Genomic DNA, 26,591 nt, shown 5'->3' with positions numbered 1-26,591 from the left:
TCACAAGCAAATACAATTTTCTGGCATTTTTCAAGCTATTTGGACGTTCGAAACGCCAGTCCACCTGACAAGCACGCAGGCATTGGTTAGAGTGTCAGAAATGACTGAAATTGCTGTGCCCAGTAACACAATTGCTGATTTGATAGTGCATCCCAATGGCATATATTGTCATATGCATGTTGTGATGCATCATACCAATGGAGCAGAGCGCCTACAAAATTATTGACGTAATTTATTACTTCACAATCTTCGTGAGAGGTTCCGCCACTAGCACGCCAAACAGCACAAATTGCGTTAGTTTCGCTCCAGTTACTTTTAACAAACACTGGTCTCAAGAATTGTTTTCCATTGAATGGCAACGGCAGCAGCTGAGTTTTCCGTGGAATTCGCGCCGTAAACAAGATATAAAAACACGACTTGCCATCAGTGCTGACGACTCTCCTCTCCTATTCTCCAGCTGCTCCCACCCCTCCAGATCAATCGCCCCCCCCCCCCGTCCTGCGGGATGGACAGCTCTGCGACCCTTCAGCAGACCGTCGGTGGGGTCCCGTCGCACCACGAGCTGAGAGCACGACCAGCACCGTCAGTCGGTCGCTTCTCGCGGAGCGGGGCGGAGGGGAGCGGCGAGAGGTGGACGGCGAGCGGTGGACGGCGGACGGTGGACGGCGGACAGTGGACGGTGGGCGGTGGGCGTTGGACGGTGGACAGTCTGACGGCTACATGATTACCGGGCTTGGAAAACTCGCGCTGCCAGGAAAAAGACTAATGGACCTTTTTGTTCCGATGAAGTAGGGCCTGGAGCTGCTCAACTCAGATGAAAGGAAGATGCCCACGTAAAGGATTTAGAGCTGATACCAGGTATGATTTAACTTGTATATCTGCTATGCCGTTTTGTTTTTGCTTTCAGTCTATGCTGCGATTTACGTTTGCATACAAAAGGATCGTGACCGCTATAACTTTGAAATAAAAGAGGTGTTAATATCGATGAGAAAGAAAAGTAGGTTGTGCTGTGTGCAACAATTTAACGATAGACACTGTAGTATGCACCGCTTTCAATTCTTTCTTACACAGTGGTTCCCGTTCACTGTTTTTTTTTTGCGGTTGTCATAAGTCAGACCAAGGGTTAGTTCTTTTCAAGACGGAACATTGAACACCTATTTGGTCCGTTTGATCCGTTTGGTGCCTGTGAAATTAACCCGCGCACCGACGGGGGGCGGATATCCGCCCCCCCCTGAGGTTTTCCGCGAATAGCGGGAAAACCGCGGCGCGTAGCGCCACGAAATTTGGTATGACTATTCCCTCATCAATTTTACACATGGTGTGCAAGTTTGAACCTCCTACCTTTCAAGGTCAGGTCACCAGCTCACTTTGAATGACCCAACCTCAAGTCACTTTTTTGCAACTTTGTCACCGTGCCAGAGCTACAGTAGATGTCGGAGGCCTTTGAAAGTCGCAGGATGTTATTAGGTCATTAGTAGCTACAATTTGTATATCTCGGAATTTTGATGTCGGTGACCTAAGGTCAGGTCAATTTCGCGACCTCCCCATTATAAGTCAATGGGGGAAAAATCAACTCCCTGTTTTTACCACTAAAACGGGTCGGAATGGCCCCATATACCATACATGACTTCATATACGATCAACCTTTGCTACCTTGAGGTCTGTTTTGCTGTTGGGCAGCTGTGAGGTCATGTGACGTCATCAAAGGTCACCAAAGGTTTTTGGCCAATAACTCCGTACAGGAACAAGATACAGCCGCGTGGATGGTCTCATTGTGTTCAGCTCGTCAAGACGCATCGAATGATATACATGTTGACCTCGAGGTCACGTGACCTGAGGTCAACCTTTGACCTTGACCTTTCGAGGTCAACATATGTATCATTCGATGCGGATTGACGAGAGGATCACGATGATGCCCTTAGTTTGTTCCTATCTTGACTAATTCGAAAGTTATTCGAGAAAAACTCTCTCCATATCTAGCGCCGCCATTTTGACTTTTTCGACCCCTGTGACGTCATCTTTTACCTGACCTGAAAATGACCTTAGTAAAAATTGTAGATCTTGACCGTGCGTATCCGATGCCGTTTACCGCTTGTCGCTATCTTGCTTCGTTCTCGAGATCTCAGGGGGGGGGGGCGGTCATCCGCCCCCCCCCCCCCCCCCGTCGCGTCGGTGCGAAGTTGGCGCAGACCCCCGTCGGTGCGCGGGTTAAGAAGTTGTTTAGTAGCAGGGTCTCCACCTTTCAAATGAAATGCCGATTACTTTTTTCTTTGCTTTAAAACTAAAAACTAAGTTAGAAAATAGGTGCCCGTTGTTCCGTTGTGAAAGAAAAAGGCTAGCGGTGCAGCTAGTTATTCAGCATGTCAGTATCAACGCAGTGGGAATCAATAAATGCGCCCATTGGAAGAATTTAGTTTAGTGTAATGGACCAAAGGTTAACTTTTGATTCCAGTCCAACTAGCAATCAAGTAATCTCCATTGAAGTGCCGTGAACTGGAGAGCTAACACTAATTCAATTTAATCGACAGACGGTTACCGCTACGCTCTGAAAAAAGTTCTTGTTTGATATAAAGCGCGCGCGCTAGACAGGCGACCCCCGGCCGCTCCCTTGTTTTTCTTCTCTCTTAACCCGCGCCCAGCTGGGGGTCCTGGATTTCCACGCCCTGCTGGGGGGGGGGGTGTTTGAACACCCCCCCCTTCTAACTCGGCTCCTGGGCCACGTAGCGATACGCGGAAGGCGGCGTTCGAAAGAGCGTCAAAAATAATGACGAAATCACTTCGGTCAATTTTTTGGTCAGGTCAAAGGTCAGGTCACCAGAGGTCATTGAAGGCAAAATTTCGCCGATTTCCAGGTCGAATGTCGACAATTTCCAAGAAGCCAACGCATAACTCGGGAACCAATAGAGCTACAGCGCCGCGGAAAAGCGCATTCGATAGCCCTATTAACGCCCTTTCTGAGTAATTCTCTCAGATTTGACCTAACGTCAACGGTTTTGCCTGCAGGGGGCAAAAACTGCAAAAATAGCCGATTTTTTTCGGAAACAGTTTTTCTGCAATAACTTTTGACCCAAGCCTTGTACGAGCTTACTTTTACCGGCATCGTGTTTCTCTCGTCAAGACGCATCGAATGAACTATAACTTGACCTTGAAAGGTCAACCTGAAAATTTGACCTCAGGTCAAGGTCATGACCTGACCGGAAAGGGTCATGTTGCATATCAGTCGATCCGTATCGTCGATCTGAACACATCTAAGGCGTTTTCATCGCTCTAGCATGCCTCTATCAAAAGTTATTTGCGAAAAACTGTTAGATACCATTCGTGACCTTAGATGACCTCAGGGCATAAACAGGGGTCACGGACACCATTTTCATGTTCAGTGTGTCTAAACCACTTGTAATTCAGTGTTTGGGAGTGTTTATAATGTCTTTCGTCCAAAAGAGGCGCATTTCAATTTTCTCCCATTGACTTATAATGGGGAGGTCGCAAAATTGACCTGACCTTAGGTCATCGATATAAAAATTCTGAGATATACATTTTGTACATGCTGTTGCTCTTAGCAATCGCTGAAAGTTTCAAAGCGATCGGTCACTCGGTGTAGCTATGACAGACCTTGAAACTTTTTATGAGGTGAGGTCACTTCAAGTGACCTGGTGACCTGACCTTGAATGACCTTGGTCTGAAATTTTCACAACATGTGTAGAATTGATGTATGATAAGGTGTACCAAAAACGGCGGCGCTCCGCGCCGCCGTTTTTGAGATATTCGCGAAAAACCACAAGGGGGGGGGTGTTCAAACACCCCCCCCCCAGCAGGGCGCGGGTTAACGGAAAAAAGGCATTACACCTCGTGAAATCAGTGTGTGCGTGCTCGTTATCATCAGACGCATCGCCGGACACCAACAGAAGAGCCGTAAGTTCTACCTGGCACCGGAAATAAGCAAGTTTCCAGGAATAATACGCATCATCGAATTGCGACGTTTCAAGCTAGACCCTGACAGAACGGTTAACCAACTTGAAGAAATAGACTAAATCCAAGTGTCTTCCTGTGCCGCAAATCACTGTCGAACCTTAAATGTGAAACAGGACTGCTTTTCTACATTTCTACGGGAAGTTCTGCACAATTTTTTGGGAACTACTTTCTTTCCGACGCGTACTTCCGCGCGGAGTAGCAGCTCAAATCCGTCTCCCCTACCGGTAACCATGACAACCGGAGCCGCCGGAGGGAGGCCCAACGGTCAGGGGACGTCGCCCGGCTAAAGTCAACATGCCGGGCGCTCCCGAGGCGACGGGGCCCGCCGGCCCGCCCACCGCGGATGCCGTGGCGGGTGGCGAGTCCGCCGCGCCAAGGGGAGAGCGAGCGGTGACCAGCTGACCGCTCCGGACGCTGGGGAGCTACCCCGCCGTGTAGAGCGTCCACTCCGGCCGTCCGCTGACAACAGGACTCTGCGCCGTCCAACACGGCTGTCAACGGAGCAGACGCGGACGGCTGGGGTCCCGGCCCGCCCTCAAATGATCATCACTCATCTGAACATACGGTCGATGACTGCGAAATTGGAACAAATCAACGCTTTCCTGGAATCAAAACAGATTGATATTTTATGTCTGTCAGAAACATTTTTAACGGAAAGTATAAGAACGGACTTTCTAGTCTTTCCCGGCTATGCCGTCCTCCGGGCTGACCGAAGCAAGCCAAGGCGTGGTAGCTCAGTGATACGAGGAGGTGGAGTTGCTATCATCTACCGTGACTCAATAAAAATTTCGCTTTTGAAAATTCATAATACCGATCCGGTAACCGACGCACTCTGGCTGTCTGTCACCAGTCACGGTCGGTCTCTTGTTCTTGGCGTCATTTACCGGCCTCCAGACAGCTCCGTTACAGACTTCCTGGACTCCCTCAGAACTCAACTACAAGAAGCACTATCGAAAGGACAGCCAGTGGTCCTGCTCGGGGACATGAACATCGATCTATCCACCAGAGATGGCGCTGGGGTAATAAGATATGAGCAGCTTCTGGCTGAGCTCAACCTCAATCAACTGGTTAAAGAGCCAACACATCTGTTTCCACGTCCGTCAATTCTCGACCACATTATAACCAGTCTGCCAGATCTCCATGCAGCTGTCAGCGTATTAGACGACTCACTCAGTGATCATCAGCCGGTGACGTGTGTCGTGAAAATACCCAAACCGCGGAAAAAATCAAGGACTCTTCATACCAGGCGTTGGCACAAAACGGACTGGAACGCAGTTTGTCTGGATCTTTTGCTAGCGGACTGGAGTGAGATGTTAGAGACCGCTGATGTCAATAGCAAGCTTGAAAAATTCATGCGCGTCTGGAACGAGGTCATAGACCGGCACTGTCCCATGGAAAATGTACGCACAAATAGAAAACGTGGCTGTCCATGGCTCTCCAGTGAACTGCGTGACCTGATGACGAAGCGAGACCAAGCTAAAAAGGACTGGCTGAACCTCCGCACCGCAGACCGACACGTGACCTTCAGAAGACTTCACAACAGTGTTAAAAGCAAATTAGCACGTGCACGGAAAGACTTTCTATGTAACGAATTAATGCGCAAGAACTTCAGTGGCTTTTGGAAGAAGTTTAATCAGTATGTAAAAAACACGAGCGGCAACTGTCTAGATAACAACCTTGATTCAAAACAGGCCGACATGTTTAATGCGTATTTTGCGAATGTAGGCTCTAACATTGCAGCAGAACTCTTACCTCGCAGACAGGATGACACGTATGTCGATCCCCAGATACGTCCCCCTGTGGTGTGTGCCACAAGCTTTGAGCTTCAGCCCGCTACTCTACCTGAGCTGTCAACAGCGGTGCGTCTGATGAGCAATTCGAAAGCTGTCGGACTGGATGGCGTCCCCATCCTGGCCATTCGTCGTTGTTTTGCTGTGATCGGTCCGCTGCTCCTTCATATCATTAACACTTCAATATCAAGCGGCATATTTCCAGAAAAGTGGAAAATAGCGTGTGTAGTTCCTTTACATAAGAATGGTGATCACAGTCGCGCTAGCAACTATCGTCCAATTTCACTTCTGCCAGTCATGTCGAAAATCACTGAGCGTGTCGTGTGCAACCAATTAACCCACTATCTCAAAGAAAATGACTTACTAGGTAACAGCCAGTACGCTTACCGCAAGGGCCATTCAACGGAAGACGCCATCCTCGAGACCATTGCCTGGACTACTGATCAAATCGATAGGGGCCACATTGCTTCAATAACAGCAATAGACCTGAGCAAAGCGTTCGACAGCGTCAATCATGAAATTCTTTTGATGAAACTAGCGTGGCACGGCGTCCCATCACACTGGTTCAAAAGTTATCTGAGCGGTCGTGGTCAAATGGTTCGAGGTGGTTCTGAGGTTCTTCCCGTGAAATTCGGTGTCCCACAAGGATCAATCCTGGGACCTGTTCTCTTCAGTCTAGTCACTGCTGACCTACCAAATTGTATACCTCATGGCCGCGTTATATGCTATGCAGATGACACTCAGCTTTTGGACAGCTCGCCGACAGACAACGAAAGTCTCATCCAGTTCAAAAGGCGTTTGGAATCTTCCATGGCCTCAGTGCAGACATGGTTCACTACCAACTCATTCAAAATGAAGGTAGCCAAAACTGATTTCATTCTAATAGGCACATCATCAGCTTTGCAGAGAGTCTCTGATTTCAAACTTGACTTCTGTGAAAGTTCGCTTGAACCTTCAGACAACATTAAAGTATTGGGAGTGAAAATAGACCAAACGTTATCCTGGCAAAAACACGTTACAGAAGTTTTACGACGCTGCTACTCTATTCTATCGTCCTTAAACAGGTTCCGGCGTCACTTTTCTGCCGAGGCTCTTATTCTGATTATCCAGGCACACGTCTTTTCCCAGATATTGTACTGCTTGCCAGTTTGGGGTGGGGCCTGCAAAAACCAAATATCTCGCGTTCAGAAAGTAATAAACTTCGCAGCCCGTGTAGTAACCGGAACACGCCGCCATGAGCACATTACACCCACCCTAAGTGCGCTTCAGTGGCCAACAATTGAAGAGCTCATTAAGGAGCGTGATTGTTTAAAAGTATTTCGCGCTTTGAATAACTGCGACGCCCCCAAAGCTCTAAAAAGGATGTTTCACCAAAGATCAGACATAACCACTCGAGTGACCCGCCTGGCATGTACCAATCGGCTCCACCTTCCAAATGTGCGTCTGTCTATTACACAACGATCTTTCCCGTACAGAGCCGCAACTGAATGGAATCGACTTCCAATAGAAACTACACAAACAGCGTCAGAAAAAGAATTCAGGAAAAAACTTAGGTGCAAAAACGCGTGAACCATACCAGCTCACTTGCTCAGGGATAGTATCACGGATCGCGTTTACTGTGTAATGTGTAGTGTGTACTCTGTGCCTTGCTGTGCGCCATGTAGTGTATGTTACCGTACGTTGGCACCTTGCCGTGTACATCTGTGTGGAAATTTGTGTTTACATTACTGCCGTGTACACTGCCATGTTTAAAATGTCCTGAAAAACTGTGGGAACACGGACGGACATTTAATGTTAATACAATACAATGTTAATACAATACATCCAATTAGGTTGTTTGCCGTCCAGACCGTTCCTCCGGCCCGTCGGGAGAGATTGTCGGATCTTATCGCATTTATGCCACATTGGATCACAGAGGAACAGAGTTTGAGATTGAGGATGTTAGATGCTCGTGTGCGAAATCAACGGTTTATTCTTTTGGAGTGTTCATTCGTGTACTTTACAGAATGCATTCATGACGCATTCATTCAGAATGCGTCATTGTATGTATCCTTTCACATTCCCAGCTAATCTTGATTTCCATAATTTTGCCTCCCGAAGTAAACTGAACTCCTTCTATTCAATTCGCCGGTTTGTTATAGTAATACATTGTCTCTGCCTGCTTCATATTTCTTTGTTTATTACATCGAAAAAGAAATAGACAGAACAGATACGACCTTATTAAACATCGGTGATAGCGAAACAACGAACTTAAAGTAGGCTATATTTCAAGACCGCTCTGTTCGCTCTCCCAGCCACGTGGAACTAATTTGACCCTCCATCTTTGGACAGCTGGCTGGAGTTGCTGCAGCTCTAGCGCCTGTTCCAGCCCTGGTCATCATCCTGCCACCATGTTCAGACGCTGCGTGGGGCTACGACTTCTGCTGATTATTTGCGGTGAGTACTGGTCCGTGTGTCTCCCGGGTCAGTGTTAACGTAATGGGTCGGAAGTCGCGGGTCACTTTTTCGCATTGGCCATGAGGGAGTTCTGGGACTGTCGCCATATTGGCCAGGGAGTCCAGGGTCATGTCACCGTTTCGATTTGGTTATCTCAAGCCAGGTCATTGTATTAATCAGGGTCTCCCCCGGTCATGTCACCATATTGGTCGGGGAGCCCGGATCATGTCTAGGGCGGACAAACAATCCCTCCAGCGACCGCGCACCGCCGGCACCAGCTCGGTCAGATTGGTGCCCAGACAGATTGGTCGGATAGAGTGAGATCTTGTCTCAGGGGAGGTGTCGCCGGTTGGAGGCCATGAATAGCAATTGTCGAGGAGACAGACGGAGTCTCTGGCAGACGGAAGAGCCAGGGGATATGTATGCGGAATCGTGAAGTAGATTCATGTTTTGTCTGGTGTCAGACGGCTTGCTATGCTGAAAATAAAGTCAGTTATTCGCTGAAACTGATTGGGATGACGTGTGACAAATCTGCGCTCTTTTCTTCTTGTGGCAGATGATAAAATTAGGTGCGGTATTTATTGACTAAAAAATTTCAAGTGGGTTATTTGTTTATAAGAAAGTGTGTAATGGTAAACCAGTCATCAACATTCAACACAATTATTCACATGGTTCGCTTTTAAATGCAAATACTTTGTGGCAGAGGCGACAACATGCAATAGTTTAAATATGTCAACGTTTAAAATGTTCACCGGTATGTGCGCCCGGCTGATTATTAGTACATTTCATTGGTTTCAGTGCTGAGTGCCGCTGGGTCGACTACATCTCGGGATCTCTCAGTGCAGCCAGAAAAGTGGCGAGGTAATAACTACCTGCTTTGCCGCCTCGCGTCTTACGAAGGCGGAGACCTACTCAGGTATGTTTCTTTGTATGAGTGTAAGATTAAGCCGTAGAAATAATCATTTCTGAGTGACATCGAAGAGAACTGACATATTACTTACAACTGACTTGCTGCCTGCTGGCCTTTCGTTCCTTTGATATAACTTTATTACACCAATTTTGTCTCATTCGGTGAGGCTGTATTGAAAATTCAATCATCGTAGCATCTGGGAAATCGCTGCTAAATGTTAGCGGAAAATTGCTTGAGGTGACAAGAGCAGCTGCTTCATATTGCCAGCCTAAATCGAAATAATTGATAGGAGAAAACTTAAGAATATGTATACTATTAAGATATAAATTCATATTTGTAAACCGCTGATTTATGAATATCATAACACAATATCAATAATTCTCAGACAGGTGTAATGCTTCCCTGCGTGTATTTAAATTTAGGTACCGCGTCGCCCGATCATCCGTTTCTGGTCGTCGGAGATCAAAGTTAACCATACAAGTTCTACTTGTCGCTCGAAGTTGGCCGCGTGAGTCGCCGGCGCCGAGATAGGGAAGTTATCCGACCTGTTTTCGGTGGTCGCCCTAGCCACCTGCGCCGTCTCTCGGAACGGAAATTATTGATCGGTGTCGCCCACTAGCCGAAAGCCCACCCACCAAAGAAGTGAATTTATTTGTCAGGGGAATTCTTAGAGGATACGAGTCAGTTTATTGGGCGATACCAAGTTCTTTTTAATCCCTGTAAGTGCTTAATGATTCATCATAGTCGTGAACTATTTTCCGCAATTTCACACCTAGCACTGCAAACTAGAGGTGTATTGCTAGCTACTTACATATTCATTATTCAAGGTCGTCAAACAGAGAAAAGCGAAGTGAATCCACTTTCCGCTCATCCTCGGCCCCATGTATATGAGCTGTCAGCTGCGCTGCACTGGCAGACTGGACCTGGCAGCAGGGCTGGATTGAATATCACTGCACGACGTACTCAGTTTTCTTTCCCCATTCACTTGAGTTCAGTTCAACCATGCAGCAGCACGGGCTCCTTCCATCACCTCTTCCGTCTCATATTCCCTCGTCGCTGCCTCTGTAGTCCATGAGAAAAGGATTGACTCGACATTCCGGGCGACCGGCGCCCTATGCTGGGTAATGGAATAGTCCTATTGGCCAGTGAGGTCACTGTCGGCGTCCATTTGTCAAAGTGACGGCGGCGACCGATCAGTCTTTGTCCGCTATGCGTCCTGTCGGTCCGCGGTGTGGGAGAGAGAGAGAGAGAGAGAGAGAGAGAGAGAGAGAGAGAGAGAGAGAGAGAGAGAGAGAGAGAGAGAGAGAGAGAGAGAGAGAGAGAGAGAGAGAGAGAGAGAGAGAGAGAGAGAGAGGCTGCGACATAGGAGAGGAAATGTGGCCAGGAATCTGACATTGCAGGCTGTGGCAGAAAGGGTTGCCTCAGAAAGACGGGCTGGCTGGGAAACACATGGAAAATAACGATATTCAGTAATACTATAGGTGCAATGCATTTCATCCTAAACAATACACGCAGCTTGCACTGCAACAAACATAAAATCAACAGCACAGTTTCAAACATTCTGCTTCTGAATCCATAACACCCACCTTTGTGTCTCGCTTGCCTCTGTGGCTCAAAATACTCAGCCGTTATATGTTGGAGTTGGTTATGGCTGCTTCACGTTGACCCAATTTACCTCTGAAGCGGATCTAGGGATCCTGTTCCACAGGCCTCTCCCCCACAATGCCATCATGGGTCCGTTTATGGGACGACACCTACGCTTTGACGATTTTATCTCGCCCGGTAGCGACCACTCGCCGTTGGAGAGGCGTCAACACTCACAGGACATCGCTAGCAGTCGGGCAGATTCGTTCGGTCACTGGCCAGGGGCGTTCCACCGGGCTGGCCCGGGCGCCGCCGCCCGGGCGCCGGGGGCCCTTGAGTGTTCGGTACGCCCGTCGAGTGCCCAGGACGCCCGCACTGCCTCAAAGGACTTCGCTTGTGTGCAGCGGAGTGCACCCTTCAGAGAGAATGGGTCCATTAGACGCTGTAGACTGGCAGTGCCACCATTGGCGGATAGGACCGTTGGCGATGACGGAACGGGCCGAGCCGACCCACTGCCCCTTAGTCGTGATCCACACATCCAAGTACTCAGTCACGACCCCACAATCCTCAGTTTTGGCCACACTGTCCTTACCCTCACGGCACTCAATCAAGACTCACAGCCCTCAGCCGTAGTCTATGGTCCTCTGCTGTCCCCCACGATACTCAACCATGGCTCTTCGCCGCTGCCCACGACCCACTGCAAACAACTGGCGTCGCAGACGGCGGCGGCGGCTGCTGGGATGATATAGAACTGCCGGGGATAGCGACCAGATGGGCCTGCACTGCTCTTTCTCTGATGAAGGGATCATAGCCCTCCTGAAATAGCTGCCGATGAACCGTTCCGGCGATGTTTTCTGGCTGATTCATTTGATTGTCGTTGATAATGGCCATGGTGGATCTTCAGTGTAATTTGCGGTGAAGATATGAGGGCTAAAAAGGCTCATCATTTGGTGGAAATGGCTAGCCAGACGAAAGAATGGAAATTAAGTCTTTTTATTTCTAATTGTGTCTTATGATTTAACGCAGACTTCATCAGACAGCACAGTGCACAATGTAGGTAGGTACATTTGAAAAAGAAATGCACCTATGATTATCTGTGCTGGTGCTTATCTGCTTGACGCCCACATCCCGCACAAGGGTCGACGCTATACATGTCAACCAACAGTGTGTGTTCCTTAAATCAAATAGCAAAGTACAGACACCGTACCATTCCTTTTACAATCCAAAGAGCCGGCTATCCCGCAGTGCACTGAAGCCATGCGGCACAGTATCCACGCACAGTGAATATCTGAAAATCCTGCAGAAACACCGAGAATTTCTTAGCTTTTACAGATACGTATCTGCCGTCGCAATCGCTTTTTAGAACCCACAGATGACATTATCACCTTGCCTGTCTTTCTACAGCTTTAGCTGGGTGCGCCTTGATGCCAACTCGACTCGGCACATCCTAACAGCCGTCACTAGAGATAATTTCCATCGTGTTCCTCTCGGTCAACACTTCCGCGTTGGAGATCAGGTAAGAGCTAACGTTCGCACTTTCACCTGTTCGGGGCTTGATACGTGAATTTAGGAGAGTTTCTTTAACCTTTGTTATTCTTTCTCTATTTCTCTCTCTCTCTCTCTCTCTCTCTCTCTCTCTCTCTCTCTCTCTCTCTCTCTCTCTCTCTCTCTCTCTCTCTCTCTCTCTCTCTCTCTCTCTCTCTCTCTCTCTCCTCTCTCTCTCTCTCCCTCTCTCTCTCTTTCTCTCTCTCTCTCTCTCTTTCTCTCTCTCTCATCCATTTTTCTTTGGCTGTCTTTTTTGAAAAATTCCATTCGTAGTTAATTGAAAGGCACCAGCAATCTTCAATTTATTTAGTCCAGCGTTTAGTTTCGTTCAATTTCTTCGATTGACTCCGCATACCATTCCGTCTGATCGTCCGCCTTTGCTCGCTCCATCAGAGCAGATGCACGCTCTCTGTCTCTGCGATTTTCAACATCAGTCAGCGTCGTAGCTCGTGATTGAAGTCAATAATACCGGGTGGCCCAAAAAAAACGTTCCGAACTTTGGAGACCTATATCTCAAATTCGAGTGCAAATAACGAGCCAAAATTTTCATCAAGTTTGCGTCACTTCTTTGCGCATTGGTATACCAAATTATAACACTGTACCATCATTTTCAAGCCAGCAATCTTATGTTGAATTAAGTAAGACGTTTTTGCTTTTTTTGCCGTTGTTGAACGGTAGTAATGATTGGTTTAGACGTATAGTTAGAAAAAATAATAATAAATGGAACACGTGAATGATACCAGCACGTGTGTTGTTATTTTAAATATTTTTGCCCCACTTATGTGCCAAATATTCAAATGCTAAGCCAAAATTGTGTTAATGGATGTCATTCGTTTCAACACAAGTCCTGTTTCGAAGAGGAGTGGCACGGTGCATGGGTTACTGCTGATCGCCCTCCCTTCAAGAAGATCAAACAGTAAATCGACCCAATAAGGAAAAAAAGCTAGAGGGAATGTGTGACCCTGAGGCCTGAGCCATCAATGAGACTAGTTGCCACTTGCCAGTAGCAGTCATGGCTGCAGGCCGTGGTGCCGAGATGGAAGTGGCCCGTTCACTCACATTTTTAGTAAACATCTGAGCAAAAAAGTGATTTTTACATGGCTTGCTAGAAACACGAAGCGTTTAAAAAGTAATTGACCGAATAACATAAAAATCATACCATTTGCAGGAAATATATGCCGCATTAACTATTAGAAGTTTCAATGCTGTATCTTTATCACTTTCTGAGAAATATTAATTTAAAATTGGGAACGTTTTTTCTGGGCCACCCGGTATACATTCTTGGACGATACCGCGAAAACGAAATATTTCTATCGAGAGTTTTCAAAGGATTTCATGCACGAGGCCTTGGCCGAGTGCATGAAATTCTTTGAAAACTCGAGATAGAAATATTTCGTCGCGGTAGAGTCCTAGATATTATTTCCTGTATGTTTCTTAATATCTATTTATTTATTTATTTATTTCACATCATAGACCCATTCCACACAAGCGTGGCTATTCTAGGATCAGGGTCACAATTAAAAAATAAGGATAGTTGGTCACACACATCGTACACGAATTCATTCTCACAAACTCACACCCAATCACACTTCCCGCGAGCGGGTCGTCACTAGCCGGCATCGGTCTGTTGCTGGAGCAAATACCTCCGCAGCTCTCTTTTAAATGGGCTCAGGCCTAGGTCGCGAATCGTTTGTGGTAAGTCATTAAAAGCGGTCACGGCTGAGTATAAAAAGCGTCTCCTACCGGATTCTGATCTAATGGTAGGCACATTCAGCAGCTCGTTCTGTCGCGTGTCGCGCTGATGAACATGTCGTCGAAGCGTGAGGCTGGCGGATAACGTCTCGGGCTGAGAGGTAGACAGAATGCGCTTTAACAATGTCAGCGTGTGAAAAACATGTAAATTGCGCGCCGAAAGAATCGTTCGTTAATATCGTTCGTTATTTGCTTAAAAAAGGTCGAAATATGCATAAATAAAGCACAGTAACATTAACTACACGTTAAATACTGAAATACTGGCAGTTCTAATCATAGTTCTAATTGCTCAACAGTTCAGCAAAGCTTACAAATTTTCTTTAAAACAGAAGCCCTCGATGAAATCAAGCTATCCAAGAAAACCATCCAAGAAAACGTCTCGCGCGAAGTTTCTTGGATGGCTGGATTGCATTGCAAGACTGCATCAAACATACAGGAACAATGCGTCCGAGTGCTCCTAAAAGGATTCAGTGCAATGTGTTCCAGAAAATTTGTCAAATTTGTCAAAACGGTTTCGACTTTGTCTGGTGGTAATGTAAAATTATTAGTGTGATGGCGCCTTGAAGATTTGAAAGCACTGAAAGCAGGCACGATATTTGCACGATAGTAGCACGATTGATGTGTTTTATGAAAGATCTTGCTTGTTATTTTAATTAAGAAGAAAACAATGGCGGGGCATTCCTCCATGACAGAGAACTCCATGCCTTATCCATTTGATCACTTCGTATTATAGTTCGTTTTTCTTAAGTTTGCCCCTCACTGTAAACGTCTTTTTGAACATAGCACGAGAATTGCTAGCTGAATTACTGAGAAAACTGGTTGGCGCACATTGATTTGACCAGATTTCACAGACGATCAATTTCATCAAATTTGTTTGCTATTTCACAGACTCTTAGCTCGTATTTGCCAATACCTACAGCCCCACAGGGATAGACTACTTCTCAGGAATTATGTCTGAACTAATAAATAAATTGCACGGCGCTCAACATAACGTTAAATCGTCGGTGTTCAAAACTTATTTTTGAAAATATTATTCATATCTACAATACAATGTGCGCTAACCAGTTTTCTCAGTAATTCAGCTGGTAATTCTCGTGCTGTGTTCAAAAAGACGTTTACAGTGAGGGGCAAACTTAAGAAAAACGAACTATACAAAGCTTGCCTTAGTGCAATGCACGCCCAATTGAAGGTTAACCCTCGCCCATGTAGGGGGGGGGGGTGGTGCAACCCCCCCTGAGGTTTTTCTTAGCTACACGCCGAACCGTTTCAGATAGCCTGCTCAAATTTTCAGTACCCCTTGGGGCATCCTTTGCGCAACTTTTGGTAATTTTTTTTGTCAAGGTCATGTCAGGTTACGGAGTTATGAGGTCATAAAGGGAACAACCTCCGGCCAGATTTACGCTAAATTGGAGATTGCTTCACATTGGTATAAATGCCGACTGACCTGACGCACTGATGGATTGTTTTAGAATCACAACTGGCTGATTTGACATTGGCACAATGTCCGTTGACATTTTGAAGGTCACTAAGGGTCAAGGTAAGGTCAGTGACCTCGGTTGACCTGTAATGACTTCTTGCACTTGTATGCCTTTTCGGGGTATTTTGATGCCCTGAATTCGAATTTGCTATCCATTTCAGGCATCGTCAGTTGTTTCTTGTAGTTCATTTTGGGTCAGGGTCAGGTCAGTGACGTCACACGCCTGACGTGACCCAATGCACAAATGACCTTGCAGACTTCCGATGCTCCCAACGCATCATTTTTAGAGTTATGACATCGAAATACACACCAAACGATAGAGAATTGATCAAGGATCACGATAGTGAAGGTTTCAAGTCGATATCCCTTACCGTTTTGCCGCAATCGGCGCGGAACTCTGAAAAAGTTAGATTTTTCCGAAAATTTGACCTTTGACCGGTCATAAGTAGGTCAAATGTTGACCTAGGACCAAAAAATATACCACCAATCGCGAGATCTCGTTGAGAGCGATCCGTTGGTCTTTTCCGCTAAGCTCTACGACGCTTAGTTTTCAAACGCCAGGGGGGGTCGCACCACCCCCCCCCCCCCTGCATGGGCGAAGGTGGCAAAACACCGTTTACGGGCGAGGGTTAAGTAAGATGGTCAACGTTTTTGGTCTAATTCTCTACGAATCCTATACAAGTATTGTCTTATACCTAAGGTTCATAGCATGCAATTTTGAATAGTGTGTGATGAAGAGCATGACAAAAAAACTGAACATCTAAACTCTTGGTGAACGATGGCAAATACTCTCACTAAACTTCAACAGTCTCCTGTTTTCATCGCAAAACAGTCTCTTCGAGATGTAAATTTGTTGAAAGATTCCCGTCTAGCACGAACTTTGCCGAACACTCGGTAAACTTCAGCGAGCTGGCAGCACATGTCGCGAACAGATCCCCGATCCAGTATTTATGGATGGTCGCACAGCTCAGCTTTGAGTTTCCGCGGTGTGATTGGCCGCGCAGCTGCGAGAGGAGATTTGAGGGAAAAATAAATGATCCAGCTCGCAGGATCGGAGTGCACAGTGTCTGGAAGCCGGCGCAGGTGAGCTGGCGATTCCCCGGACCGGAAACGGAAATGGACCATCCGCTAGAGCCGCCGCTGAGCTGACGCGGTTTCTGTCGGAGGGTGAAGCGGCCATACCAGTCCCCAGTTGCAGGCGGAACTTAAGCCACATGAGTTAACATCGTTTATGCGCCGAACGATAGCACTGAATGATACTTGAATATCATTGGCAAATAGGTATCGGGCTGGCTGATGTTTATCATCATTTTTTTTTTGTGCCGAGCAATATTCATCGACTGCCTTGATTGTTATAAAGTAGATAATTTAAAAAGCGATGCAGAACCACCTTTTCCCGCAAGTAATATGTTTTGCTTGTTTCGCAGGTGATTTGTGAGGTCCGTCCAGCGCTGGCCGTCAGACACCCCCCTCCCCGTCCCCTGCGCTCTCCCCCCACTCGCCTGGGGGTGACCTGGAGCAGTCGGCAGACGCGGGACGGCCGGACCGACCTCACACTGACCGTCTCCGCGCCCGTGACCTGTCGACCGAGGCGGAACTGTCGGCTGCTGCTGAGACTCCAACCACTGCAAGGTGAGGTCACGGACTGGATGTAAGATAAACTGTCGGTTTTAGCCCGTGCTGAATTGAAAGCCATCACAAACCATTGTTACATCTATTGTAGGCATACAGGCACTCTGTTTTCTTGAGAGAAAGCAGGACTTTGCTGAATACTTTAAAAAGTCTTCAAAGATAATCAGCAATAAAAACGCTGGAGCTCGTGAGGAACAAACGATGGCCATTGACGGGATGAGAAGTGAGAACTATGACAGCGTCTTTCAGTGCCGGCACTCTGCTGAGATTGGCAATCAGGGCGAGCCTCCTCGATGTCTGGAACAGAAAATGGGTCATTAGTGTGGGGACGTGAGGGCAATGGCGCATTCACGATGATCGCGCTCATTCATAGCTGCTATTTGATATCCGAGATGATCAGTGAAAGATATATGTAGCGGAATCTCGTCCAAAAGTCATCTGCCGTAATTCAAAAGGTAATATCGGCGGCTAAAGACTGGATAATGAGCATATTTTTATGTGTACTGCTGGTGCAAATATGGTCCATTTAATTTTCAAGTGCGACACACTTTTGTGCTCACCCTTTTCAAGTACATGTGCTTTCCATATGGAGCTTGAAGGTTCATCTCGGTATAAGGGTCACATTGAGTAAATACCGTGGCAACAGAATCACAAACCATCGTACCTTTCCAAGTCCTTCGGTTAACCCGCGACCTGGTGGGGGGGGCTATTTTTTGCCCCCCTCCAGACTTTTCGATATATCTCCAGAACCACTGCGCCGATCGCCACCAAACTTTCAGTACCCTCCCGGACATTAATTTTACACATTGTGACCAAAAATTTTTCCAAAGGCTATGATAGGTTGGCCGGAAATGACGTCAGAGTGACGTCATGTTCTGCCGTTTTCGACCCAAAAAAGGGTTTCGCGGGAAGAGCTGTCAGGCCTATAACTTTGCAAATACAGAAAAATGATACAGACATAAAAGCTGTAGAATGGACAGGGCTACAAAACTGCTATCTCGGATTTTTGAAATTTTTTGATTTTGACCCCCAAAAATAAAAAATAGATTTTTTGAATATAATAGCCAAAAAATCCAAAAAGTTTTTTGAATTTCGAAAAAACCGGAATATATGTGATAGTCCTTGCCGCCTTCTATCTACATACCAAATTTGAGATCGATACCTCTTTTTTTGGCCAAGTTATAGCGAAAAAACTGTTCAAAATTGATGACGTCAAATTTTCAAACTCAATTTTCAGCAATTCTAGACCTTGTAGCGCAAAACAAAGACCACCATTAGACTCCCCGTGACGAGCTGCATCGAATCAATACCCATTTTATGCAAAAATATCAACTTTGAAATTTGACCTTTTTTGACCTGACCTTGACCTGACCTCCACCAGAAAGTGACCTAAACCGTACCTGATGGTCTTATAACCAACATTATTGAGTTGGAAATGAAAAACTGGCCATAAAACATGCATCGCATAACCTTAGTAAAGTTGGGTTCATGTGGTGACCCTTGGTGACCTTTGGTGACCTGACCTGTGACCTGACCTGGTATGACCAGTGACCTCTAACAGCATCATATCTACTAGGCAACTGACGCCCTATCGCTGATTCCCGACAAAATGCGTTTTCCTCGGTGTTATAGCGCATTCCCTAGAAGACCCGTGAACGGTGAAACATTTCATCTTTGACCTGACCTGTGACGTCATCGGTGACCCCGAGGTCAATAAAATTTGGTTTCCTTCGACAAATTTGACAGGCCTTTCGAACGCCGTTTGAATTTTTCGGATCCGTCCAGTAGTTTCGGAGATACGAGGGGGGCAAAAAATAGCCCCCCCCCCCACCAGGTCGCGTTATAAACAGACCCCACCAGCGGCCGATTTCATAAAAGGTAGTAAAATACATCCGGCGCAATTTCCCACCCGTTTTTGCCGGATTTTATGCCCTAGCGGTTTCATAAAGATAACGGGGTTGTATTTTGCGACCGAAATTCTACTACGTCGACTTTTATGCCCAACAGCTGTTCTTGGAGAGAAATGCAGCAGATCGGTTTCATAAAACGATGCATTTTACACTCAAGTAATTTTTCATGTTCTTGATATCCCACAAAATTCTGCGTTGCTCTGAGCTGCATAAATTTGACCAAACTTTGACATCAACAGTTGTCTTGAACATTGAAGTGTGGAAGTGAATCGAATTTTCTACCTATTTATTTTGAAATAACTATTTGACCCAGGCCCATGTCACTCCACTTTTGATGACATCATAAGGGGGCCTCAGGACAATTAATGGCGCGATGCGCCACAATCGCTCCCAAGCTACTGGCCAACAGCTGCCATTTTTGAAAATATTATTTTGAAATAAAGTTTCAATTAATGAAAATATTTCAATTAAGTTGTAACTTTAATCTATACCATATCTAAAAACTTACTGAAAAATGAATTATCCATAGTAAAAATATAAGCTCGAAGCGTTTTTATGCTGCTTTCCTGCTGCTGCAGAGGGTTTTTAAATCGTCTATATCTTCAAAACCGGCCATTTCTTAGCATATTGCTGCTCTTTTTTGTCGCTGTAAAATTAGTTGGGCTTTCCATTGACGACAACGGCTGAGCGGTATGTGTAGAGTGCCATCAATAATCTTCAAATGAAGTTACTCATTTTTACGTTACAAAGGAATGGAGTACCCCTTGCGAGCATCAGGGGTGACGTCACTCAGGATCTGTCTCTGATTGGTCGGCGGGGGAGTGACTGTACCTTCTATAGATGGCCTTGATTTGACCAAGAATCAGGAGCTTTGAAGGCACAAGGCAGTAAGTAATACTTTGTTTGTAGACCGTAAAAATGTATTGTTGGCAAATATTTGCTGTTGTAGGAGTTGATAAGATTTTGATTTGAGATTGACAGTTTGCAGGGAACCACTTGAGTGTTCTTTCTTCAACATGGTAACATATAAAATGAGTGTGATAATGCTTTTTGCCACAAGTGATGTGTAATATTGATATGTCAATTGTCAGCTACAACTACATATGTACCTATATTAATCATTTTGCCCGTCATCGTCAACAGGTTCACTGGTCTCAAGTCAAAGTTGTCAGTATTGCGAGTGCATACCTACATCAATTGAAGGTCTTCCAACCAAGGTGAGTTACTATACCCAAAGATGCTTCTGGTATTAGTATACAAAAGGTTTGTCTGAATGGGTTGTAGGTTGATAGTTTGTAGTAGGTTAGTAAGTTGGAGGTAGGTAGGTCATTGTTGCTTTTCAAATCAACGTCATTTGCAATGAGCAGCTTCTAAGTGTCATTGTATTCCTATCATTATTTTGTAGGTATTGAAAAAATGGATAGTGTAGCTTTTTTTCTATGTAGGTAACAGTCAGATATTGTAGTTTTGACATCTTTTTGCCTCACCAACTTCCGCTGTCACTGTAACAGGTGTCTCACATGCGGCCAACTGTTAATATGACATGAAGTGATTTTGATCATTTTCCAGCCCTGCATCTTGAGAAGAAAATCTGCATGTGGTAGCTCGGGCAGATTTTCTTCTCTTAACCCTGCTTCCATGTCCCATAGCAGCATCTTACACTTTTCCCGCTCTTCCAATAGAGCACGCCACAGAGCATTGCATCTTACACCTCCCTTTTTGTCCCATGATAACACGTTAGTGGATCGTCTAACTGTAACACGGTGTCCGTGTCCCACAGAGCGCGCCAGCTGTGACCAGCCAGCTGATGCAGAGGGCACATCAGGAGAAGCCGTCCTGGCTCATCACACAACGGCCGTGCCGTCCGCTGCCGGTTCCGTGTTGGAACCCGGAGCGCTGGTGTGGCCTCCGCTCGCATCTCTGAACCTCTCCAGCCGCATCCAGTCACCGGGACCGCGGCCGCCCATGAGGACGTCATTAGAGAGCAGAAGGAGCTGCGCGCACGGCTGCAGCAGTTCATGGGCGGCGGCGCTGTGGACTCTGCCGAGCACGAGAAGCTGCCGCCCCGACCGAGCTGAGCGGTCCGCTCGCCCTGGCCGAGGTGGCGAGCTAGCAGGCCGCCCAGCGGATACTGTCGCTGATCGAGCAGATCGGCGCCAGCGAGTACGTGGACGGACACGCGGCTCCGCTGCACGTGTGCCAGCACTGCGGCGCCCGCGGCAAGCGCGTCCCATAATAGTTGGACCAGACTGTGCAAAACCGCCTATATTAAACCGTTTCAGTGTCTGACACTGTGTGATGGGGCCGACTGCGTCCCCGACTGGGCGAGTGAACGATTCGCCTCCGCAGCGGGGCATATACTGCTCAGAATGGTTGGCGAGTCGTCTTCAGCGAGTTTCGAGGAAATTATTAGCGTGTTGCCATGTTGGGGGCGGATCGGCGTCTGTCTGGGTGGTTACGTTTGGAATTGTTTCATTGTTTATTTTACATCACAATGCATGAATTTCTTGGTGATAAACATATGCACGGTGTACTTCATCAGCGACACCACGACGCACCTGAACGTGCGGTCAGCGGCCGGCTGCGTCCCTTTCCTACCCCACCCGCCAAAATTTCTGAAAATGTGTGCTTTGGTCCGGTCGGAAACAATCCTTGCTTTTACAAAATTTGTGATTTATTCATAATTCATGGCCAGCAATAGCATAATTACCTTATCATTAGTAGAATAACAGCTGTTGGAATTGCATCGTAGCTATCAGAGCGATTCCGGTTAAACTTCAAACACTTGTCTCAAACGATCTCAGATGTGCGGACTAGCAAATAAAGCAACGACACACCTTCGTGGCATTCTTTGAGTAGCACGTATTACGACGAAAACAATTGTCAAGGCGTTGTCATCTGCCGCTGTGTTCAGTGTTCACTATATTCAGGAGATATTGCCATCGCAGAACTTGGCGCTCGACGATCTTGGAAATCAGTATCTCCGAATCAGTATCTCTTATACGGCGCGCGCGCGCGCAGTAATCACTCGGCCGGCCGGCTCGCGTACAAAGCCCAATGTAACAGCAACTGTTCTACGTCTTAACCGCCTTTTGACCCTGTGCTGTTGTATTATCGTAAATTTGAAAGCAAACGAACTTAAATCAAGACACTCAGCCAAAGCACGCAATAAAATCATTAGAAAAATAAATTATACCTTATAACATCACTATCACTAAAGTCTTCCCTTTTTGTCTAAAACACGTACGATTTTAAGGGCGCCGGCAGCCGCCATCGACAACCCAAGTCGGGGGCGAATGGGCCGCGCACACGGACCGACACGGCTAGAGGTCACGGGGTCACTGTGTCACGCCGCCGCCGGAATCGAGCTACCCGCGCCATATTCATAACGCACTGAAGACCTTCAATCGGTCTATGACGTGTCAGTACGCTGCTGGCTGCGTACCGACCGCTACCGCCACCTATCCTCTGGTCGAAGAGGAGCACAGCGCTCACAGCGACCTCTACAGTGAGGAGCGCCCACACGACTCAGCGAGGCAACCCTCACTGCTCGACGGCATTTACAACCCAAAGCGACGAGCGCAGCGCCTGCAGCCGGGTGTGGCCGGACGCGTCGAGAGACGCCGCCAGCCCGGTCATCGGCGCCGTCAGACGGAACGGCAGGAGCAGCAGGCTGATGAGTGGTGGCCGAGCCGCGAACACGTGTCCTGTCGATTCCGATCAGCTGCAGCTGCACGTCAGTGGCGCCGCTCTGAGTCCCATGTCGCTTCATCTGCTCCCAGTGAACAGCTCGCGCGTCTCGGCGCACTGCTGCTCGAAGTCGGGGCACGTCGAGCTGATGAACTGGTTCAGCGTGCTGGTGTTCTCGAGCCAGTCTATGATGGCCAGCTTGGGGTGGACGGTGGTGAGTGCCAGCCGGCGGTCGACAACCCCCGGCTCCGCGGTCAGCGCACCGTTTACAACGGAACGGCTGCTGCACACGCTGGTTGGTGCTCGTCAGCCACCTGCAACATGCGTGCATTACATGCATTACATTTAATTGCATTCTGAAGACCTTATAAGCTGGAACACAATTAGCACAACTGAAACACAATAAAAAAATGTGAAATGTTTGCCTCAAAACTTGAGTTTGACTGAAAACAACCGGTGCCTGTAATCAATTATGGCAGTAAGACTGTTACAGTCTGCTTAAAATGCCAGCCTGTTTAATTTGTTAGCTTCATGTCAACAAATGTACCAACCTACAATCTAATGACAAACGGTACTAGATCTTTGAATGCACTAACAATGCTATCAAGTTTTGTTAACTTCTTCCCCAATACATCACTGTAATACAGCCATACAACTAATGACTAGACATGCAAATGTTTTCCTTGGTAAAATTGGAAGTGGAAACTTGCTCTCAAAAGCCAGAGATTACTGCAAAAAGATTTTATTTAAATGTTTGCATGTTCCCTCCCATATCAACAAATTATGGGAAACTGGCTACCATACCTACCCTAGGTAATAAAGTACAGGTACATGGTCTCACCTCTTGCAGCATGGACAACATTGTTGACAAATTACTTCTAAACTTCGTCTCTGTTGTAGAGGCCAGCCAGGCAGCCTCAAGGCAGCCTTCCAAGCTCCACTGCTGCTGCTGCTAAAGGCCCTCCAGTCTTCCTTTCAGCAGCTGGAAAATAGGATTAAGGATATTAATAACAACCTTACTTTGGCTGTTGGCAATCTTATAGCTTAGCAAGTGGCTCCGGTGCTGCCACCTGTTTGTGAAGTCACCAGACTCGCCAGTTCTGAAGATATTTATACAAATTTCACCAAAAGTTGCAGTAGGTTGTAGGTTTGTAGGTTGCTGGGTGGTAGGTTGGTAGGTGGTAGGTTGTAGGTTATAAGCCATAAGGTAAAGTTGGGTCAGGTTAGATAAGGCATGTTTTGTTCTGTTAGACTATTTGATGACTTTTTAAGTAAATTTTGTGTAAATATCTCAAGAACTGACAAGTCTGGAGACTTTTTGCACAAACGGGTGACAGCACCTGAGCAGTATCCGTACTTACTACAAGCAAAATACCTGTTCAGACTACAGTGTACTTTGTCAATAGACATATTCATGGGGATTTTGACAAAAGAGTAAAAGACACAGCAATTCAAATTACCAATGAGTCATTGTAAATGCTTTTATGGAATCAGAATGACAAACACTTTTTAGTCCACTTTTGTATTGACATAGCCTGAAATAGTTTCATCATCCTTATACTCAAAACCATTCATGTTGCCACCCTGACCTTGGCAGAAGATTGATTGAGTTGTTAATTCATGGTACATAGATACTTTGCATTGCTGCATCAACTATGTCGTAACAGTAACACATGACAGTAGGCGGAACTATGGTCAAGCGTACCCATTTTCGGGAACGCATTTTCGTTCCCATGTTTGGGAACGATAAACCCAAATATGGGAACGCCATGTAGGCATTATTTAAAACAAGAAAAAGAACCGTTAAATGACGTCCAAAAAATATAAAACGATCGTGAACCGCCTGATATTTGTCTCAATATTGTTGGGAAAGAGTTTGATATTGTAAGGCCCATCGTAGTTTCAAATCGTTCCCCTATTTCTAAAGCAGTCCATCATCCGGGCCGCGAGCCCAAATTTGGGAACGCTCTCGTACACTGGCGCTGCAAGCGTTCCTTATTATGGGAACGGCGTACCCAAAATTGGGAACGATTTCACCGACGCCTTTCAGGGGCTCTTTTCATTAACAAGCATCACGTCCAACGCCGCAAATTATTGTTAACGCAACAATCATCAGATGACCTTTCCGGCAAGACCGTCGCATGTTTCGCCCGGTCTTATGCGCTTTTATTCCCGTCGATCTCGCAGCGGGCACGCCCCCCTCTGCAGGATACGTAATTCACAACGCTCAGCGATGTTCAACAAGGTCTTCCATACCTATATCCACCGTCCGCGCCGAGGGTGGAGACATGTCAAGCATCTGTCTGTTTATCACCGATAGTTGACGAGCACAAGGAAGTATCCAAAAATGGGAACGCTGAATATGTTACACCCTCAAAACACCTAGTCCCAATGAAAATCTAGTTTTTTCCTTTCTTGATGAGTGTAAGTGGCAAAAGGCCTGGTAGGATGGGCACGAGGAATGATCGAAATCAGCATAAAAACTATAAATAAGCCACACAGAGCGACCTATATAAGAGAAATTCCCCCAAAACGATCACGCTTAGAAACACGGAAGACAAAAACCACGCTCATGACGCTCCTTATAAAACAACTCTAAACAGCTAGCATCAAAAAAAAATATATCTTTCTGGGATGATAAAATACAGCTGAATAATTTTAAACCACTGAAACTGAGTTTACAACAGTAGTTCGGTAAAATCACTGACGTTCCATGCGGTCGTGCGCCCCGACACCAAATGTCACCAATATTACCCCCGGACTGTCCGCGTGTTCGCTTGCATATGTCAGCATCTGGTGTCGCTAGTATGAAACTTCATAACCAGGCGAAAATTATTATACTTGACCTCAAAATGTAAAAAACGCTTCATTTTCCTTAAAATTGCAAGTTAAATGTAGTATAACCCATGTTTTCACCATTCCGTCATTTCAAAAAATCATTAAAAATATCATTCGACGGTCAATTTCCTTGTGCAACGGTCAGATTAAAGATAATTTTATAGAGACTTAGTAGATACTTAAATTAGCGTGCACTTTTTTGAGACGTGATGCACTAATGAGTTTTAGTGGGCGAACGGCCGAAAAATTACCTTCCGTTCCCATAAATGGGAACGCCCGTTCCCATATTTGGGAACTCCGTTCCCAAAAATGGGAACGTTCCTATATTTGGGTACTCATGACCATAGTTCCACCTACTGATGAACACTGACACCAGTTGCTGTGGATTACCCAGTATAGTGTATACCCACATCGTCAATTAGCAAAAGCTGTGTGAGGCAAGTGATGTAATACTCACATTTCAGTAGTCAGCACTAGCAGTCGTCGCAATCGTTTTTGCAACTAAGGAGAGGGCAGAGGCCTGAGGCGCTATGCCTTCTGCCTTCTAACCAAACTGAAACTCAACCAAGGCCAAACCTTGGGCAGCTTAGGTATTGTTTCACTGCGACGCTCTCATCGTTTGGACACATAAAACATAAATCAAACACTGAAACATATATATCAGAAACAAATGAACACCCAAGCAATCAATGTACAAAAGGGATTTATATATCAATATCCTGAACCTAATTCAGCCGGCCGAAATGAATGCAGTAGTTTCTCTATGGCCTTGGACGATTGTTTTTGTTTACAATTCCTAATGCGAGAATAGCAAATAAATTTTTGTCTGATTACCTTTTGGTTATTGTTTTAAACATCATATTTAATTTTATTATTGATGAATTAAAACAATTAAGTCATTTTATATTAATACTTTGATAATTCACAGAATTGAAATATTTATTAAAGTTCTGTTGGTAGTAAAATGCAATCAAAGCAAGCAGAAAACTACAACTGCCGAAATTTATGCCCTCCGAGCTTTATGAAACCGCTCCCTCAGTGTGGTTGTAGTTTTGAGG

At 46.1% G+C, this 26,591-nt stretch overlaps 1 protein-coding gene and 2 long non-coding RNA genes across 5 annotated transcripts in view; 2 read left to right on the top strand and 1 right to left on the bottom strand.

The window, feature by feature from the left end:
• The first annotated feature begins 613 nt into the window (after nucleotides 1–613).
• LOC122367848 overlaps nucleotides 614–26,591 on the top strand; it is a 33,197-nt gene continuing 7,219 nt past the window's right edge. The window contains exons 1-5 of the mRNA XM_043341305.1: nucleotides 614–858; nucleotides 8,091–8,195; nucleotides 8,994–9,111; nucleotides 12,094–12,205; nucleotides 16,891–17,095. Of these exons, the coding sequence (XP_043197240.1) occupies nucleotides 8,150–8,195; nucleotides 8,994–9,111; nucleotides 12,094–12,205; nucleotides 16,891–17,095 (481 nt within the window). The 5' untranslated portion in view covers nucleotides 614–858; nucleotides 8,091–8,149. The remainder of the gene's footprint in view (nucleotides 859–8,090; nucleotides 8,196–8,993; nucleotides 9,112–12,093; nucleotides 12,206–16,890; nucleotides 17,096–26,591) is intronic.
• On the top strand, nucleotides 19,855–21,845 carry LOC122367852. Of its 2 annotated transcripts, none has more exons than XR_006254126.1 (3): nucleotides 19,855–19,892; nucleotides 20,149–20,222; nucleotides 20,786–21,845. It is a non-coding gene; the product is annotated as an uncharacterized LOC122367852 (long non-coding RNA). The 2 variants fall into 2 exon arrangements; XR_006254127.1 differs by lacking the exon at nucleotides 19,855–19,892 and adding an exon at nucleotides 19,907–20,024.
• Nucleotides 22,096–26,424, bottom strand: LOC122367853. Of its 2 annotated transcripts, none has more exons than XR_006254128.1 (3): nucleotides 25,991–26,424; nucleotides 23,537–23,677; nucleotides 22,096–23,009 (listed from the first exon to the last, which is right to left on the bottom strand). It is a non-coding gene; the product is annotated as an uncharacterized LOC122367853 (long non-coding RNA). The 2 variants fall into 2 exon arrangements; XR_006254129.1 differs by lacking the exon at nucleotides 25,991–26,424 and adding an exon at nucleotides 24,285–24,373.

The sequence above is a fragment of the Amphibalanus amphitrite genome, unplaced genomic scaffold (assembly GCF_019059575.1).
Source record: "Amphibalanus amphitrite isolate SeventyFive unplaced genomic scaffold, NRLGWU_Aamphi_draft 000900F_arrow, whole genome shotgun sequence".
Lineage (NCBI taxonomy): Eukaryota > Metazoa > Arthropoda > Thecostraca > Balanomorpha > Balanidae > Amphibalanus > Amphibalanus amphitrite.
This window is presented reverse-complemented; position numbering and strand designations above follow the sequence as displayed.